The 20390-nt window shown below is 32.5% G+C and overlaps 3 protein-coding genes across 3 annotated transcripts; 1 reads left to right on the top strand and 2 right to left on the bottom strand.

The window, feature by feature from the left end:
* Positions 1 to 1304: 1304 nt before the first annotated feature.
* Positions 1305 to 4747, bottom strand: LOC143048624 (protein fem-1 homolog A-like). The gene is made up of 2 exons (XM_076222414.1): positions 3388 to 4747; positions 1305 to 1887 (listed from the first exon to the last, which is right to left on the bottom strand). The coding sequence occupies exons 1-2, from the start codon at positions 4624 to 4626 to the stop codon at positions 1444 to 1446; spliced, it is 1683 nt and encodes a 560-aa protein (XP_076078529.1). The 5' UTR covers positions 4627 to 4747; the 3' UTR covers positions 1305 to 1443.
* Positions 4748 to 7576: 2829 nt separating this feature from the next.
* Positions 7577 to 10838, bottom strand: LOC143048623 (protein fem-1 homolog A-like). Its single transcript, XM_076222413.1, has 2 exons — positions 9472 to 10838; positions 7577 to 8093 (listed from the first exon to the last, which is right to left on the bottom strand). The coding sequence occupies exons 1-2, from the start codon at positions 10708 to 10710 to the stop codon at positions 7656 to 7658; spliced, it is 1677 nt and encodes a 558-aa protein (XP_076078528.1). The 5' UTR covers positions 10711 to 10838; the 3' UTR covers positions 7577 to 7655.
* A 1535-nt stretch (positions 10839 to 12373) lies between these two features.
* Positions 12374 to 15250, top strand: LOC143048622 (uncharacterized). The gene is made up of 5 exons (XM_076222411.1): positions 12374 to 12508; positions 12895 to 13207; positions 13466 to 13743; positions 14267 to 14413; positions 14952 to 15250. Exons 2-5 carry the CDS (start codon positions 12910 to 12912, stop codon positions 15213 to 15215), a joined length of 987 nt encoding a protein of 328 aa, XP_076078526.1. The 5' UTR covers positions 12374 to 12508; positions 12895 to 12909; the 3' UTR covers positions 15216 to 15250.
* Positions 15251 to 20390: the final 5140 nt, after the last annotated feature.

Below are 20390 nucleotides of genomic sequence, written 5' to 3'. Positions count from 1 at the left end.
TCTCGTCGTAAAATTTAACAAAAGACAAGATTCGTGTTGAAAAAACGCATCCATTTGTGAGGTAAACAATACATAGCTCTACTTCAAAACTGATGTCTATTTTTTGCAATAAGGTACATCTATGTATGATAAAATAAGATATCATATTAGTATAAAATACAAACAATTCTGTAAGAAGACGTACATAAGAAATCCAGAAAGTTCCAACGAAAACGACTATAACTTTTTGGGGCGTATTTTAAACACAAACGTTAAGTGATTTGTATGTCGTAAAATTCTTTTAATTCATACAAAACCTTTAAGTAATGAATTTTCGTTTCACAAATGTGTATTAATAACTTGAATATTATATTACATATTACCTAATGTTCTGCTTACTATGCTCAAATATTATATCATCTTAAATTATTCATCTACATTTTGAATACAATAATTATTTTAAAGTCTTTTTATCTTTATTTGTTTTTTATTTACCGTATCTAAATGGGTATTTATCAGATAGGACAGTAAAAGTAACAAAAATGAACTTCTTTTCAATTTGTGCATTTTCTTATTGAAAATTGGAACACATTCCTGGTTCTTCATAACTTCGAAACGTACTTCCATACATTCAACATTATTTACTGGACGTGCAACTTTTTTTTTGAAATATTGACACGTAATCGTATTCAACAAAACCAACTAAACGAACTCTGACAAAACTATGAGTTATTCCATGTGATCTGGTAGAGTCAGCACATAGATCCACATGCTGTTCTGCAACGACTTTATTCCCAAGTTCTCATCGCTATTTATTTTTAATATCCAAGTTAATCTAAGTGCCAAAAAAAGACAAGTTAAGATAATTAAAAATTCGTCTGAAATCAATTACTTGAAAAAGAAGTGGACAAAAATTTGGAAACTAAAAGATACCAATAACAGATTTTATGAACCAAATCCCTATTTCGAAAATAAGTCCCTTATTGGTCATGCAAAATGCAAACAAAGAAATGTACATGCAATTTTTAATACGATGTTTACGACGGATGATTCAAATTGATTGATTGATTGATTGATTGATTGTTGGTTGCTTAACGTCCAGTGACAATTGATTGATATAAGGAAAACAACATATCAGCATATAATAGTGAGGAGATATGATATGATAGCCAATAATATTACTATCTATCAGAGACGTTAGGACGAGGATGTAAATAACTTTGTAGTATAGCCATAATACGACCTGCAACAATGAGCAAAATCTATACTATGTAGTAATCTATAAGAGAACATTAAAAGACCAAATATTAAATCAACCAAAGGAATATTCACTAACAGGATTTTATCTTATAAAACAACAAATAAATACTTCACAAAATGATTCACCAAATTAAAAAAAATACTCATCATAATGTTTTTCAAATATTTTACGTTTGTAAATGTTTTTAAAGCAATTTCTTTCCTCTAGTTTTCAACCTTTGCAGTAGACAGGTCAGAAAATTTAATGCTATTTCTTAGTGGATCGTAACCTTCATCGTTGCGGGTGTTAGTATTAGCTCCACAGACCAACAGTATATCTACCACATAAACTGATGGAAATTTCATCAGAGAAACATTTCCTACTTTGGTTATATTGGGATCTACTGCTAAGTGTAATAATGTCTGATTATTTAATCCCCTGGGATCCAGTTGAATCAAGAACGCAACTTGTTCTATAAAGTCTACACGCTCACTCACACTACCACCAATAAACTGGAAAAGTCGTATTAAATGTAGTGTTAGCTTCATTAGGCACTGCAAATTTCCTTGTTCAATAATGCTTAATCGGCGTATGGTGAGAACACTTTTGCTTCCCTCAATCTGACGGACAATCATCTTGAAGACATCTAAAACATCGATCATCTTCACCTGAAATAATGAAAAGGCTATCAATAAAAACATAAAAATAAAAAGTTACACTTTTTAATGATTTTCAGCTAGTTTTATTGTTGTATATTGTGGATTCATTTTTGTTTTAGTGAGTATCAATTTTCGTGGATTGAAGAACACTTGCATTTCGCTGATATTTGATTTCGTGGTTTGCCAACCTCTGCATGAAAAGCCTATCATAAATCCTTTGTAATCAGTTGAACATTTAAATTCGTGGTTACCCTGTATTAACGAAACCCACGAAAATTGGTAGTCAACGAATAATAACGAATCCACAGTAGATACACAACCTAATCAAGTCATGAAATATATTGAAATTCACAAACATGTTTGACAGAGCCACGTTCTTTGTATGCTTCCCAGAGAAGAACCGGTTTTACAGTTTTCCCTGTTGGTATAAACTTTGTTTGTTTTTTCCTTTCATTTATTTTTGTAGGCATCAATCTGTTTGTTAGTTATGTTTTGTGTTTGATTCACATATTGTATATTCAAAAGAGAGGCAGAAGAAACCAAAAGTCTATTCAGACTCATAAGTCGAAAGTCAACTGCCAACTAGCAAATATCTAAAATTAAAACTAAAACTAAAACACAACAAAAGTCCACAAAAGACATCAAATAAACCTTAAGAATATGAAACACTAACTCTACCAAATTAGGGGTGATCACCAGTGATCGTGAAAGGTAACTAGATTCAGCTTCACATGTGGCACTTGCAATGATGCAGATGTAAACGCAAACTTGATGATAAGTTCGGTCACATACAAGGAAAAAAGCACTGGATTCTGGACTATACTTGAAACATATCCGTCGTCGAACAGATATTCGATTAGGTCAAATAATTCGTGATAGTGTCCGAAAATTCTTGAAGCAGCGACTTCAACTAATCTACTGTGAGTACTTGGTTTAAAGTAAATTAACAAAAAAATACCGAACTCCGAGGTAAATTCATTTTAGAAAGTCTCTAACCAAATGGCAAAATCAAACGCTCAAACACATCAAACGAATGGATAACAACTGTCATATTCCTGACTATTTGGAACATACATTTTCTTATGTAAAAAAGGATATGTTAAACCTGGTTTAATAGCTAGCTAAATGACAGACGCATAAAATTCCATTATATTGTCAACGATGTGTGTAAAAAACAGCTTAGTTTACGGTATACGTTTTGTTCATTGTCCATATCCTGGAGTGAAAGACACATTATCAAAATAGTCAAAATATTTTGAAAACATTGATTTAACTGAAGCAAGTACATTTGTTTTTTCGGGGCCTTTTAAAGCTGAATATTTGGTATGGTCTTACTAATTGTCAAAGGCCGTACGGTAACCTTTAGTTGTTTATTTCTGTGTCCTTTAGTATCTTTTGGAGAGTTGTCTCATTGGTAATCTTTCTACATATTCCTATATTTACTTTTCAATTGAAGCAATTAATGTATTGGTTTATATTTCTCAATTTGTATTAACTCATCAAGATTACCCGTTCTTTCGTATTCTTGTTTCCCCATTGGATCTCCATTTCACAAATCATATCAACTAAACGTATTACACTTTGGATTGTTTCACCATTTAAAGGATCACCTTGTTTGAATCTTAGTGTGTACGCGTATTTCCATAGTTTCAGACATTGCTGGTAACAACCATTATCTAGATACATAGCACCACGAAAAATTATCTTTCCTATTGTGACAGGATGGTTTTCACCATAAATCCGGGAATATTTCAGTAGTGCTTGTATGTAAAAGTCATTTGGATCGGTCAGTTGACGTAGAGTTTCTACTGACATAATTTCAACTGCACAATTCAAGTAAGATACCGGTGTCACGCTCCTTCCAGTGTTGGTAATAGTATTTATCAATTCAAAACGCAGCTTTAATGCTGTTTCCCACATCAAAACACAACGTGTGACGTCATCGTCTACCAAAGAACAACCTATCAAATCAAATGCATCGCATTTTTCTTCGACTGGAAACTCATAAGTATCTAGAAAGTATTTTGTTACAGTTGAACTGCCTATAAACGCAGCGATTTTAAGGGGCGTTTCTTCATAGTTTGTTTTGGCGGTCATTGATCCTCCATTCCGACATAATAACTTGACGGTTTCTAATTTATGAGAGTATGCAGCATGATGTAAAGCGGTATATCCATCCACACTTGAAGCATGAACACTTGCCCCTTTAGAAATAAGATATGCACACAGTTCCGTGTTAGCTACGGCTGCCATTAAACACGAATATCCTTTTTCTGTAATATTCCTGATGTTTGCACCATGTTCCACGAGATATTCTACCATAGGCATATTTAGCGATCCACATGCTGATATTAATGGTGTCGACTTCACACTGGTCAGTCCATTAACGTCTGCTCCATGTTCAGTCAAAAGTTTGATTATATCAAGCCCATTCTCAAGACCTGTCGCACACCATAAAGACGGAGCTTCAATTCCATTATCCCAGGTGGGTAATTTAAATAACCCTTTTTGTTCAACGTCGGGGTCACACTCGTCCAACAAATATTTCATAATATCTGCGTTACCCTTTATACATGCATAACATAATGCAGGCCTTCCATCGATTTTGAAAGTCACTATTGATTTCCGCTGACTTGTTGTCAACATACATAATGTACTGATAATTTTGTTAGATTTGTCTTCATCGATACATGTGTGTATAATCCTAGCAATCTTTTCAATTTCAGAATTACTCAGTTCAGCTGACATAGTTATTATATATCTATCTTAGAAACGGTAGTGAAAACAGCTGATGAACACTAAACTATATTTACATCCCTGTGTGTAAAGTACCTTTAAACCGTTTCAATAATCATTAATCTAATTTTAACTTTACCATTGAAGATGATGAAAAGTGATTTTTAAAAACCATGCATCGAAAACATAATTCAATATATAAGACTACGTATATATCCTTTGGAAATTTTCAGTTCCGTGTCAGTTGATCCATAGATATATAATTTAAATATATCTACCTGTTCTAGATATTTAAATAATTGACCTTGCTCGACGTTATACATGTCAAATAAACGAAGATAAAAATAGGTTTTTAAAGTTAAAACATTAACACTTTAATGATTTTTTTCATCTAAAACTAATATATATTTCGTCAACCAAACGACCATTGACCAAGTTCCATGAGAACTTTGTCATCCTCTGTTGGCAATAGAACTTCTGTATTTTGATGAAAACTGATGATAAAATACCGAATTGGCCTGCATGTTTTCAGAACATTCGCTCAGAAATTTGTTACTATTATTCTGATAGGATACTAAACATGCATGGTGGTCATTGCACAATATATACTTTCATCATGGTTAAATATCTCGCGAACTTATAGGGGGACAAAATGCATCAGAAATTAAAGTCACAGATAAAGATTAATTTTTATTTTTAATATAGGATCCATTTTGGGCAAACTAAGTATATAACACATTTACAATACAGAATATATAAAGGAAAAACAGCTCAAACATGGGATGAATGTAAGTCAACATAAATCATATAAACCATAATGTTCAGTGTGTGTTGTCTATTTTCCAGAAGCAGCATCATATATCCAGTTTGAAATAAGCTTTCATGAGTGAAATGCATCTCAAGGCTGGTGCATATTACAATTTTTACAGTTATCTTGATATAGGAGCCACTAAGATAATTCGTACCTTAGGTTTATTTGGAAGCCTAACCGGCATGCAGTTATTCAAAGATTTTCCGCCTTGTAAATATCTAGACAGACGTTTTTCCTTGTTTCTATAAACTCTCTGAATGTTGATATTAATTTTCCTCGTTTATAAGATATATCTGGGAATAAATAGTCAAAATATTCATAAAAATGGATAACATGATTATCTGAAGTATAATATTGCAGAGTAGCATAGACCATCATCACAGACTCATCATTTAATCAAATTGGTACACATACACACAAACAACAGCGAACAACTGATAGAGTTATAAGAAGATATGATTTGATTGCCAATGAGACAACTATCCAAAAGAAAGCAAAGATGTTTACAACTATATGTCATTGTACGGCCTGATTAGTTAAAGGTATCTATAAGATAACACGTTTTTTATCCAGATGATACTATATACAAAAAACTAAATATCACTAAAATAAAATTTTGAACAAAAAACAAAGGGTATACAGATCTTCAGATTAAAAAAACAAAGAAGTGTGTAAAGTTTTAAGCAGTAATCATAAATTTTTTTTGGAGATACGGTGCGACATGTAAAAAAAATCTCCCCAATTTTTACAAAATACTAAATAAATCAAAAATAAAATTTTGAATCATCACCAACAAGTATACAGATCTTTGTTATATTAATCTTAAGATCTGTATACTTTTTGGTTTTGATTCAAAATTTTATTTTAGAGATATTGAGTTTTTTGTTATAAAAAGGGGGTTCACATGTCGCGCCGTATCTCAAAAGCAATTTGTGATTATTACTTAAAACTTTACACACTTCCTTGTTATATTAATCTTAAGATCTGTATACTTTTTAGTTTTGATTCAAAATTTTATTTTAGAGATATTGAGTTTTATATGTCACGCTGTATCTCAGAAACTATTGGTGATTCTTTCATACACCTTACACACAAGACGATGGGCGTATCATGCGCTCATGGCGCAGCTGTTTATTTTAAGGGTTTTTATCTGTTGGACTGTAGTTATTCATAGGTTCAGGTTTATTCAGATGATCATTCACTTATTATCAATATTGATAACGTAAACATATGTCTAAATTTTGTCATGGTCGTTCAAAACTTTCCAAACATTCTAAGCGTGTTCCCAAAGGTGAATTATGATTTTTAAACTAGATAAAATCAATTGGTTTAGTCGCGATAGATTATTAGAATAATCATTTGAGTCGAAGCCTCCTATATTTTTCGTTAGCGTTTGACACTTTGTTTTCCCCCTGGTTCTAAAAAAGAAAGAAGAAAAAACGAACTCCGATGAAAATTCTAAACAGAAATTCCCTAAGTAAATGGCAAATTTAAAAGCTCAAACGCATCAAACGAATGGATAACAACTGTCTTTATCCTGACATGGTACAGGCAGAACATTTACTTTCGGTTAATTATGAATAAATTCTAGTGCAAAGTCAAAATGTCAGACTTTTCTGTGATTAAATTTTAAATACAGCAAGTATCCCGATGGGTCCTATAGGTAATAAGAAGCAGTCCATTTATCTGTACGTCTCTTATTTTATGTCTCTGTTTGCATTTTAGGAGTAAGGATATTCCCGTTTGATACGTTTGATAATATAAAAATATGATATAAGTCGGTCTAAACCTTTTGTAAATTACATATTTTTAGAACACTGTATAAGTATTTATCAGCTGTTCCAGAAGTTCAATGAACGTATCATTTTAACTATGAATTATTCATTCGCACTTCCAAATGCTGAGAGAGCACTGACATAATAAATCAGTTATACTTCTGTACTTTGGGGATAGGAAAGACGTAGCAAGACGCAGAAATTACGATAAATAAGAAAAATCCATACTCAATAGAAAGCTATAAAAGGCTTTAACATATCAGAATGAAAAGCGATTCAAATGAAAAATAAGTGTCCGTTTCTTATATCAATCTACATGATTGTGATATATAAAATAACAACAAAAATAATTAACAAAACAAAACAAACTAAAACATTAGAAAGTTTAGAAATCCTTTAATTGTTTTTCAAACGTTTGACTATAATTTTCTTCAACAGATGTTTTCCATTTACTTTTAAACCTTTCCAGAAGGCAGGTCAGAAAATTTAATGCTTTTTATCAGTGGATCATGTCCGTCGTCGCTACGGATATAAGTATTTGCTCCACAGATCAGTAGTATATCAACCACGTAAACTGAGGGAAATTTCATCAGAGAAACATCTCCTACTTTAGATATATCAGGATCTACTGCTAAATGTAATACTGTCTGATTATTTATTCCTCTGGGATCAAGTTGAACCAAGTGAGCAACTTGTTCTATGAAGTTTACACGCTCATTTACTCTACCACCTATAAACTGGAAAAGTCGAATTAAATGTAGTGTTAACTGCATTAGGCACTGCAAGTTTCCTTGTTCAATAATGCTTAATGGGCGTATGGTGAGAGCAATTTTACCGCCTTCAATCTGACGAACAATCAACTTGAAGACATCCAAAACATCGGCCATTTGCACCTGAAATTATAAATAGGCTCATCAATTTCAAAAATGTAAAAAAAAGAATAGTACTACCCTTTTTAAATAAATTTTCTTGTTTGTTTTGTTGATATTGCGTTGCACAATTTTCCAGGTTAGGGACCAGGTTGAGCACTCACAAGCATGTTTAATTTAACCGACGCAGAAGTTTTGTTTGGTTATTTTCCATCATTGGGTTTTCAAATTATCATCTAAGGTCTTAATAATTTGTTCGTTTGTTTTCTCATTTGGTTCTGTCTGACATTTCGCAACCCTTAACGAAAGGCGAAACATACCAAAGGAATTCCCAAACTCCTTAGTCCAAAATACACAAAATCTAGCAACAAATTAAAAACGTCTAAAAGACAAATAACAATTCACAAAACAAAACATATAAAACTAGAGACTGACCAACACAAACCCAATCAAACCATTTCAGATTCTGAAGTAGATATTGACTATTATTTAAGCGTCAAGGTTTGATATGTTTGGGCTTTTAATTTTTCCATTTCATTTGAGACTTTCCGTTTTGAATTTTCTTCCAAGTTCAGTAGTTTAGTGATTTTACTTTTGGGTTATAAGTCTCATTCGGTAGGGTATCTTCAAGGAAAAGTGAATATGATTGTTGTTTACAATTGGTACATATCTGGCTTCATCTGTGAAACAGGTATTTCTTAATGGTCAAACAATCGATGACGGGTCCGTAAAATTCTCGATGGGGTGACAACATTACTTGGAATTATTGGTTTAAAAACTTTCTTGTAAGAAGTAACCCTCAATTAAGAAAATCATGATAGTAAATTCACGTGATTAGCGAATGAATTATGAAATTTATACTCCATTACGGGCCAATTCCATCCCAATTTTACAGCTGAAATCCTGTCTTGCGACGTAAATTGTTGATTTTAACCGACCCTCCTAGTCGATTTTATTATTTAATTTGGATACCCATAAACCAGGTCCAACCCACCTTTGTTTCCTAAAATGACCTGCACCAAGTCAGAAATATGTCAATTGTTATCAAATAGACCGTTTCTATGTATAATGATTTTGTTTTGTTGCACTTCGGTGTTTCTGTTGCTCCGTTGTTTCCCTCTTATAGTTGATGTGTTTACCTGCGTTTTTGTTTCCTATCTATCTTTGTGTTCGTTCAATCGATTTATGACTTTTTAACAGCGACATACTGTTCCATTTGTTTTACAGCAAAATATATGACATGGGTTTTGTTCATTATTGATAGACTGGAGCAAAATAAATATTAAGGAAAACATCTAAACATTTTAGTGATGACATTTAAGGTTCTTTTTTTTCGAATAGCTTTACGCAGAAGTTATATTTGTGTTAGTTTGGATTTTTAAAACCGTTGTAAATAAATTACCTGTTCTTTTGTTTTCTTGTTAATCCATTGTGTTTTTAATTTACAAATGATATTTACTAAACTTATCGCGCTTTGGGTAGTGTCACCATTTAAAGGATCGTCTTGTTTTAACCTTAGCGTGTAAGCGTATTTCCATAGTTCAACACATCGCTGATAACAGCTATTATCGCCATACAGGGCACCGCGGTTAAAGATATTTCTGATTGTTACTGGATGACTTTCACCATAAATCCTGGAATATTTCAGTAATGCTTGCATGTAAAGATCATTTGGTTCAGTTAGTTTACGTAAAGATTCTACTGACGTAATTTCAACTGCATACTGAAAGTAAGATACAGGTGTCACCTTCGTTCCAACATTGGTCATAGTTTGAGTCACTTCATAACGCAGCTTTAATGATGTTTCCCACATTAAAACACATCGTGTGACGTCATCGTCTACTAAAAAGCAACCTAATAAATCAAACGCATCGCATTTTTCTTCGAGTGGAAATTCATAAGTATCTAGAAAGTATTCTATAACCAAAGAACTGCCTCTAAGAGCAGCGATTTTCAGAGGTGTTTCTTCATAGTTTGTTTTGGCGGTCATTGATCCTCCATTCCGACATAAGAGCTTGACGGTTTCTAATTTATGAGAGTGTGCAGCGTAATGTAAGGCCGTATATCCATCCAAACTTGATACGTTAACACTTGCTCCTTTAGAAATAAGATACGCACATAGTTCTGTGCTAGCTACGGCTGCCATTAAACATGAATATCCTTTTTCTGAAGTCTTCCTGATGTTTGCACCATGTTCGACAAGAAATTCGACTATAGGGAAGTTTAGCAATAAACACGCCGATATTAATGGCGTCGAATCCGAATTGGTAGGTCCATTCAAGTCTGCACCATGTTTAGTCAGAAGTTTCATTATATCTAGCCCATTATCAAGACCAGTAGCACACCATAAAGGTGGAGCTTCAATATCGTTTTCCAAAGTTCGGATTTTAAACAATCCTTTTTGTTCAACATCAGGGTCACATTCTTCTAACAAGTATTTCATAATATCTGCGTTACCCTTTAAACATGCATGAAATAATGCAGGCCTTTTATCAATTTTGAAAGTCACTATTGATTTCCTCTGGAGTTTTGTCAACATACATAATGTACTGATGATTTTTTGGGGTTTATCTTCATCGATACATGTATGTATAATCCTGGCAATCTTTTCAATTTCAGAATTACTCAGTTCAGCTGACATATTTGATATATATATATTCCTTAGAAACCGTAGTTAAAACAGCTGATGAACACTTCACGATATTTACATCGATGTAGTCTGTAAAATACCTTACAACCGTTAATGAACCAATAATCCAAAAATGTAATATCTACATTTGAAATGATGAAAATTGTTTCTGAAATCATGCGTTGACCACATAATGTAGGATATAAGACAATATATCATTTGGAAATTTTCAGTTCCGTGTCAGTTGATCTATATTAGTTTTTAAATTTATCTACCTGTTCTAGATATTAAAATAAGTGACCTTGCCCGACGTTATATATTGTAAAAGTAATTATAGTTTATCAAAGTTAAAACATTACTATCTTGAATGTATTTGTGATAGACTTCAATAATAGAACGACAATCGACCAAATATTATGTAAGATTGTATCAAACACTTCATGACATTTGAAAGTTGATCATGCTAAAACTTCACAATAACCGATGTAAACAGTTACATGTTCAATAAGACCAAATTGAACTTAATGTTTTATCATAAGAACGCAAAGACACGCGTACTACTATTCTAATCGGATAATTAACATACATATGGTATTCAAGGTACAACATATAGTTTTACCAAATGAATGCTCTTCAACTTTCTACTTTGCGTTGAAACTATTTTGATCTGTGCGTCACTGATAAGTCTTATGTAGATGGAACGCGCGTCTGGTGTATCACATTATTAACCTAGTACATTTGAAAACTATTGAAGTCTTTACTGGAATACAATTATTACTCTATAAATATTTGCCACATTTTAATTATTCCGTCTGAAATGTTTGCCAATCGTTTATCAATTTATATTTTTCTTTTGCAGATATTGAGCTCCCTTGTGTCTATGATATGATATACCAAAAATAGATATCCATATTTATCTAAAGTATTGGACTGTAAAAAAAGATTATCAACCTCGACTCCTATTTTAATAAAATAGTCGTACACATAAACACAATCAATAGCTAATAAAACATGGCAAATTAGTTTCAATTATGATAAAAAAAATAAATAATATGAGCTTCATTTCAGTTGAACTACAATGTAACTAAAGCCGCTGAATGAAGATAGAAATTAACTGTCCTCCAAAGTCTTACGATTTCAAAAATATTGTTAAAGTAGAAAGGCTTTTGGTTTAATTACTTTTACTATGCTATTTAGTGATTCAATTTGCAGCTTCCTTCTCCTGTAAAATACATTATTGCACATCCTGTATAATCTTTACTCGTATGATGCTCTACTTTTAAAAAATAGTTCAATGTTAATTATAAACAATTATTTTGCTGTATGTTCTAAAAGATTTTTATTGCCATAAAAGGAATACAATGTTTGCAACAACTGAGGAACTCCTTGGTTTTTGTTCCATTCATTCAGAAATATAAAAGTGTACAACTTTAATATGATCATATGTGCTCAATTTGCAGTAGACGATAACAACCGATTCCATCAATGCTAAAACTGGTGCAGCTATACCATCAGAGTGATAATAAAACTTTGGAAATAATGACATGTCGATTTGTTATTGCGGATCGAGAAGTAGAGATAACTATAAATCAAACCGGTAAATGACTGGGTAACATTCATTTTAGCTAAACACCCACGATTAGTGGACCATTGGTCTTCTGTTTCACTGTTAAAATACATGCATACGTGTTGATAAGATCATCACCAGATAGAAAGGACCATCTGCCTCCCTATCAGTAGAAAGTTTACACTCTGTTGATAAGCCATATATCTCTATGAAAAAGAAAAACACTAAGGTCTGTACAGCGTGGTAAGTGTCACAATTTGTTCTTTATGTCCTTTAATGCATAGTTCAAAGTTTTGTATAACTATTATTTTAGATTTAATTTGTTAAGTTTGTCAAATATTTATTGTCTTTATTGTTTCTACTAGTTTCTTTATTACACTTTATTGTAATTGCACAGCCAGATCTTTCCAATGTTACAAGATTCTGTTACGTGTTTATTATAGTTTTTGCATATCAAAAATTGTACATCTTGCTAATTATAACATTTATGCAATGATATTCCAATGTAAAGTGATAAATATGTTAAAAAATAGTTTTTGTTAAATAAATTTATTTATTTCAAAACATTGTTTCTATTATTTTATCTATGTTTTAAAGAATCATTAGCAAAACTTTTGATTATATTTTAGACGTTAGCAGTATCAATGACTGCGATCTTATTCTTTGTGACAGTTATTGTAATATTATCAGTATGTCAGTCTCAGAACTCCGAGTTTGTACCACAAACACGTGACTTTAATAACAACTCAAAAGAAACAGTCACCAAACCTACAGAGGAATCAATTATTTCGTTTGGAGGGCTGATATCAAAACAAACAATCCAGAAGCCACCTGAAGTAACTGTTTCAACACCCAACGAAACTGTTTGTCCGGTTACTAAGCTAGAAACAAAGGGACCAGTAAATCTCTATATTCATGGGGCTTTTGCTACAACGAATAAAGGTAGGTGTGTTGCCCATTGTTGCTTGATATACACTCAAATTGTCAGGATGTCCTCCTTTCTGTTTCCTTCTACTAGCTGAAAAGGCAGTGGTCGATCAAACTTTTTGTTAAGTGAAATAATGTGATGAATTCGAATAATTTAAGAAAATGCATGGTGTTATTTCGAAATGTATTACAGTACTTCTGATCACGAGCGAGTGTATATTTTTCAACAAACCTCCTAGTTTTGTTTATAATTTAATACAAACATTATTGCAGATTTACTTCCATTTCCACAACAACAATCAAAATGTGACTGTCCTCCTGGGCCGCAAGGTCTACAAGGAATTCCAGGACCGGACGGTAAGATTGGTCCACAAGGACCAAAAGGTGACAGAGGACTACAAGGCCCTGTAGGTCCAGCTGGAATACCTGGACCTCCAGGGAAAGTGATACTTAATACAACACACACTATCAGTCATGAGCAACCCAGTGTGTTTACCGCATTCTCAGCTGTGATGACAATGACACAGTATGGACCATTCGGCCAGGATAGGGTTAGTTGTGGTGTTGTACATATTTAAAGTTAAACTGTTATTGTCATTCGAATGCAACGTGTAATCTCCAAACTGGTATTATTGTAAAAAAAATTAGACGAGACGAAAATACTGACAATACATGTATATCCGAGAACCATTGCTAGTGCTGTTTAATTAAACTTTTGCGTATAGATATATTGATAGATACATCTTAAGGAAATCCGTTTTAATCATTTATATACCGACGATGAAAGGAATGCAAAACAAATATGTTACTGTATTTTCGAGCCTATGACACTGTGTCACCAACGCGAGACATAGCGACCCTACATTCCTTCGTCGACGGTGTCGAAGGTAATGGTATTTTCATTTCTCTATATTTAACTAATAAAGGACCTATGACTTGAACAACGGTATACAACTGTTGCATTTAACAGATTTTAAAAGAATTAAAGCTTATCAAAACCAATCAAGTCCAAACAGTTTTGAAGACAATCATTGTGTGATCCTTATAGTGATAATACTTCAACACTTTTTTCAGATAGTAGTTTTTGATCAAGTACTGGCCAATTATGGTAAATCTTACCGCCAAAGTGTTGGTGTATTTGTAACCCCCTATAATGGACTCTACCAATTCCATATGCATATACACACCAGGAAGTCATTCATAGCGGAAGTCACTTTACGTGTAAGTTCGTACTGTTTATTATTTACAGCAACCCGTCAAACAAATAATCTTTGACCATAAGTCTTCCAATAAAGAATTGTGACGAGTGGTGGAGTTCATTTATTGAATTTGGTACCGTTTCTTGTAAATCAATTCGGGTTTTTTGACGGTTTGTTAGGACTAATAATATATTGTTACATCATGTTTATCATTTCCTTTACAAAATAGTTACTTCATTGAAATAGTTTGGATCAATACATTTTAAATGTTTTGTTTTGCTATGAAGTACAACATGTGAATTATTAAAAGAAGAGTTGAGATATGCTTATTATAAATGAGACAACAACACACAACAAAAAGAACTTACAGAAACAATCAAAGACCTACTATACACACACAGTATCCCTCAAATCATTCTTGGCTTTATTTACATGATAACATACACCCGTTTCTGATTCGAATAGTCTATTACAACTTAGAAACTTCATGAATGGAAAAACTACTAAAACGTAATGGAAAAACTACTAAAACGTTTATTTCGCGCATATTTCATTTGTAGGTCAAACGAAAAATGAACACCCAGTCGATGCAGGATATTGTGAGAACATGGGCTGATGGGAAAACAGGCAATATAGAATACGAGATGGGTTCATCCAACAGTGCCATTGTTTATTTAGAGAAGGGAGACATGGTATATTGTGTGTTACCAAAGAATCAAGTGTTGTCTGGGTTACAGTTTACATCATTCTCTGGGTATCTGATGAAAACTGACGAAAAGAACGATATGAACTCAAAAGACAGATTTCAAACATTTCTTCCATAAATATTCAATGTTGTATTAAATCATTTATAAGTGAATACATCGTAGCAGACATTTTTTTTTATAGAGATCAAGCTTAACTAGGTTAGACAACAGAATTTATATATTGCTATCTGTACTTGCTCAAGTAAGTTGAAATCCTGCTGATATCTGCACTGCATGTGCTGTTTGTTTTTAGATCATAATATTTTATGTCCGAAAAATAAAACAAACAGCACATGCAGCGCAGATATTAGCATGTAAATTAACTCGAATGATTCAGCGCCCTCTATCGGTCAGTGTCCTCTCGACAATGTAGCGATCGACAGTGATTCTTCGGGTTACATGTAAATTGGACAATTAACCCACATTACATTTATACTTCTTGAGAAACACGCATGTACAATCAATAAAAGAATAATTAAGCGGGAAAGGTTTGTCTTATTCGTATATCCCATACATTGGGTTTCTGCTTGCTGCCTAAATCAGGAAAGTTTAAGCATGGACGTTTTATATATTCCAATGGCCTACAGTAACAGCATAAATTTACGATTTCTAAATGCACACACAATGTTGTACAATGCTGATAAACGTTGTGTAGTTCGTCATTTATTGTAAACTCAGATTGTAAATACTTTTTTGTTTCGTTTTTGTTCTTCATCTTAATTTTCAGGGATCCAAAATGGATTCTATCATGTCTGTTTAAACATATCTACTAGTCCGTTGCCTCTTAGATACTTTTTATACTCCAACAACATAACATCGTCATAGCGACGCAACAGGACTTTTCTGCCATTTATATTGATCTGACCTCCCGCTATTCTGTCACGTGCTGTTTTACTGTCCAATAGAACAACCCATCGAAATGACATTGCCTTAAACTGAAGAGATTTAATGTGAAAGTCTCCGAATGACTTTAAAAAAGCTCCTAATTGATTATAAACATCTTCGTGGGAAGCTCGACTTCCACCCAAGTCGAAAGAAATAGCATTCGGAAGAGGTTCAGGTGGTGGGCGTGGTGGTCTTCGTTCGAAATTCTTTGACATTTTGGGGTCACTGTTGCTTTCTGAATCTGTACTGAAAAAAATATAATACTTGCATCAGTTGTATGCTTTCAGATTTTCTATGTTAACACGCTATATAAGAATATGATATTGAATTTATTGCAAATAACTTTAATTTGGATTATATTCTGAATGTGAGCAACTATATACATTCGCAGTAGTGTTATCACTCGACGGTTAACAACATAAAATAGTGTTTAGTCGCGATGATGGCTTCAACCTAACAGAGAGAATTTAATTCAGTTATCACAATATTGTTTATTAGTGGGGGGGAAAAATGAAAAAGTATTCTTATTCGATATAAACCTTATTGTAGAAGTTCTGTTAACTTTTTTGTTATGTAATAGTAGTATAGATGTACCAATGGAAGTTTATAATCTTAGTAAAGATAGGTCGAATGTATTATTTGAAAATTGCTTTGGTCACAAGACACCCCATTGATATGATCAAGTTTTACACCAAAATAAATTGAGAGTCTGTCATGTTATCTATATACACATAAACGTATCGGTGTGAGTCAAGGCTCCGTTTGGAAAACCGTACTTTGACCTATAATGGTTTACTTTTATAAATTGTGACTTGGATTGAGAGTTGTCTCATTGTCACTCATACCACATCTTCTTATATCTACATGTCTATTGTTGATGACTGTGTTGATCTCTGACCATATGTATCTTAGATATTTGTGTCTTTGGTTTGTTGTCTTATATATAGACGTGTACCCTTATATTTTAATTCATCAGATAATATCACAAAGCAATAGTTATTGTTAGATCCAGCACAGGAAACAATGATCATTCGTTTTTCATTGCATACTAACTAGGCAGGGATACAGTTACATGTATTATCACTATATTCACTGTTTACTTGAAATAACTTTATTTTGATTACAAAAAAATAAAGAAATAAACGTTAGCATGAACATTACTTACCAAATTCCCAAATTAAAGAATTTGCCTTTTATTATTCAACAGTTTCTGATGAAAGTATCCACTCAATACAGTACTATGTCTTCATGCCATAATACAGAAAATACAGAACATTTTCACTAACAGTTGAATTGTATGGTTTCCGTTTTGAACAAAGGATGGTATTTCAGAACAGGAATGAATTGTATTAAACATCGTTGAATTATTCAGATATGTTTATACACAGGTTTGATTAGAATCGAAATGGTACAATAAGAAGTTAGTCCCAGGAGTGCAGCTTGTGTTAATAAATCAATTTTATTACATATTTCCATGCTACAAAAAATATAATATTGTTCACTCATTTGATGTCGATTTCTTGAAGGATCGTGAATATTTCTTATTACTAATACATTGCGCTTGATTACTTTCTAAGCAACCTATCTGGTTTAAAAATGATCTATAACTATACCATTAAAAAATTAAAAAAAAACACGTCATCATAATTGAAAATTTTAAAAGGCAATACTATAAATCTGTTATGCAGCCATAGTGATGGAAATTACTGATATGTATTTCTTACTATGTGCCTACTCAGAAGGAAGTAGTATACCCATTTACCACTGTCCGTGTGTCTGTCCAATGACATTTTCGTCGAAATTTACTTTTTTAGAAATTGCAAATCAAAACTTTATTAAATTGGGGGTAGACTTCATGTGAGCACATAATATATACATACGTCTAAACAAGCGATAACTCTACGACATATATATCCATTTGGGTCATCAATGAAGGTAGTACACCGCTGAGAACACATATTTTGTATATATGCCTTCAGGTTTATATCATCCCATTTCGACTATTCAAACAAGAATCTATATTCTAAATTGAAGTAAATTATATGGCTTCCCAAATACCGTTTTACTTTAAACATATTTTATTTCAAAAAATCATGTACATGACATACACATATAAATACAGTGATACAATATTACAAAGGGATTCGGAAACAAGGTTTCCCTTATATTAATCCGTCTCCCTGTAGAAAAAAGATAAAGGGAAATAACTGCAAATAATTTTTTTTTTTTTTTGTCAGATCTTTCCTATATATATATATATATATATATATATATATGTACCGGCGACGGAGTGTGTTTACAGAACTTTGTCAAGACTGTCTCACCCAATTACGATCCTAATCATGCACGAAGGACTATAAGCCAAAACGCTTCGAATCTACCAAAAATTGTTGTACTTGTTTAAACACGAGTAGATTTTCCTCTTGATTGAGGTTATTGCAGCCAAATAGGAGTGTTTCTATATTGTATGGGAACGGATTTATTTTCTATCGTACGTTTTCGGACAAGGGAGTAATTATTACACTCGAGAAGAAAATGCTTACTGTTCTCGATTCTACCACAGGACTGTACAGTTTTTACTTTCTATAAGATTTCTCTTAAATAAATGTTCGTTCAGATTACTACAATTCAACCGAAGTCTGGCATGAAGTATTTGTCCTTTCATGTCTCCATAAAAATAATAATTTGGTATTTTACTTACATTTTGATTAAGGTAACGTTTAAGTGAAAACTTAGATGGACTTAGTCTGATATCGTCCGGAATAGCATTCCAGGATCGAATAACTGAGGGAAGAAAATATTGCTGGTAAAATGAAGTTCTACACTTTATATGTTGCGTGTCATTCGTTTGTCTTGTGTCATAATTATGAATATTAAACAATTCACCGGGGTCAACGTGATGATCGTAACTGCAGTTACGATCATCCCAATATGGCGGACACAAATATAGGGAAATTTTATACGGCTGATTTCTCCACTTTAACAGCTTATATTCAGATTTGTTTTATATCAAGAAAAATCTTTATAAGCATTGCCATTGAATGTGTTTTTCATAAAGTATAGAAAAACAACCAGAAGAACGAAAATCGAGATTCAAAAAATCACGATGATGATCGTAACTTCGTCTATAGATGATCGTAACTTTGACTTGTTTTTATTAAAAGATGATCGTAGCTCAAATTTACGAATGTTTTTTTTTTCACTAAATGAACACAGTCACGATAAAAAAAAAAATTATAATTTTAAAATTAAACAAAGAATAAATGAAAACCGCTATTCTAAAAAGAAATGGCATAAGGGGGATTAGCAGATTTATATGCAAATGTCCTCAATATTATTTTCTTATTAGTAATTTAGTTACTTTTTATTAACATTCAAAATGGATTTACGTTGATATGAAGCTGATAGTAATAGCATTCCCATGATACAGTTTAAGAATACAGGCCAAAACTTTCACTGCATAAAGTAAAGGAAGGCATGAAGTTACATTATTTTGATGATTTTCTATTAGATTTTAAATTGTTGCCTGGTCTTGGTTTTTCTTAATCAAACTAAGAATATTAAACATTGGTAGACTACAGAAGCGGATTTAAGAGGGATGAAATTTGGAAAAAGGCAGGACAGGATATTTGAGTAAAAAAAGGCCGGATGAACATCTTGGCCAAACAAAAAGTCAGAATGACAATTTATGTAAAAAAAAATCATGATGATAAAAGCAGGACCGAATAGAGTAAAAATAAAAACGCAGGATAGAGATTTCAAAATAAGAAATGCAGGACAAAATTATTCATCCTCACCCCTCCCCCAAATACAAATCAAATAGTAGCTCCCTTTATTAACGGTTCATTGGTGTTTTTTGTCATTTAATTGGTATGATTACACTTCTCAATGCTTTATTTTTTCAACCTCTCCTTTAAAAATCGTAAATCTGTTAATAAAAGAAACTATGAAGTCTAATTCCCCAAAAATACCAGATCCTCGAAAGGTACTGTTGACAATTGTTGAGGGATAATATCGCTTAAATAATCAGGGGCCGTGTCAATGAAAGTATCCTAGGACATGTCCTAAGATAGGTCTTAGGACATTATTTAGGATGGTCTTAGGACGTGTCTGAGACATGTCTTAGGATGTAAAACAAAGCTGTCTTAGGACAGTCCTAACTACGATGGTCCTAGGACCATCCTAACACATTTATTTAATTGAAAATATATGTAGAGATTTGTTTGACATGGATTGAATTGTATTTTAGAACCTATACGTAAAGAGAGGGAGGATGACTCTTATATAGAAAACAATTAACGCAAAATAAAAGTTAAAGTTTTTACGGAATACTAATAAATACGTTATTAAATATGATAAAAGATATAA

The sequence above is a fragment of the Mytilus galloprovincialis genome, chromosome 10, assembly GCF_965363235.1.
Source record: "Mytilus galloprovincialis chromosome 10, xbMytGall1.hap1.1, whole genome shotgun sequence".
In the NCBI taxonomy this organism is placed as follows: domain Eukaryota; kingdom Metazoa; phylum Mollusca; class Bivalvia; order Mytilida; family Mytilidae; genus Mytilus; species Mytilus galloprovincialis.
This window is presented reverse-complemented; position numbering and strand designations above follow the sequence as displayed.

Bases quoted from the DNA above. Each gene is read 5' to 3' on its own strand.
- LOC143048624 (XM_076222414.1), bottom strand. From the start codon at position 4,626: ATGTCAGCTGAACTGAGTAATTCTGAAATTGAAAAGATTGCTAGGATT. The intron at 1,888-3,387 runs GTAATCTTGATG...TCATTATTTCAG, and splicing joins ACAAGAATACGAAAGAACGG to GTGAAGATGATCGATGTTTT.
- LOC143048623 (XM_076222413.1), bottom strand. From the start codon at position 10,710: ATGTCAGCTGAACTGAGTAATTCTGAAATTGAAAAGATTGCCAGGATT. The intron at 8,094-9,471 runs GTAATTTATTTA...TTATAATTTCAG, and splicing joins ACAAGAAAACAAAAGAACAG to GTGCAAATGGCCGATGTTTT.
- LOC143048622 (XM_076222411.1), top strand. From the start codon at position 12,910: ATGACTGCGATCTTATTCTTTGTGACAGTTATTGTAATATTATCAGTA. The intron at 13,208-13,465 runs GTAGGTGTGTTG...ACATTATTGCAG, and splicing joins TTTTGCTACAACGAATAAAG to ATTTACTTCCATTTCCACAA. The intron at 14,414-14,951 runs GTAAGTTCGTAC...TTTCATTTGTAG, and splicing joins TAGCGGAAGTCACTTTACGT to GTCAAACGAAAAATGAACAC.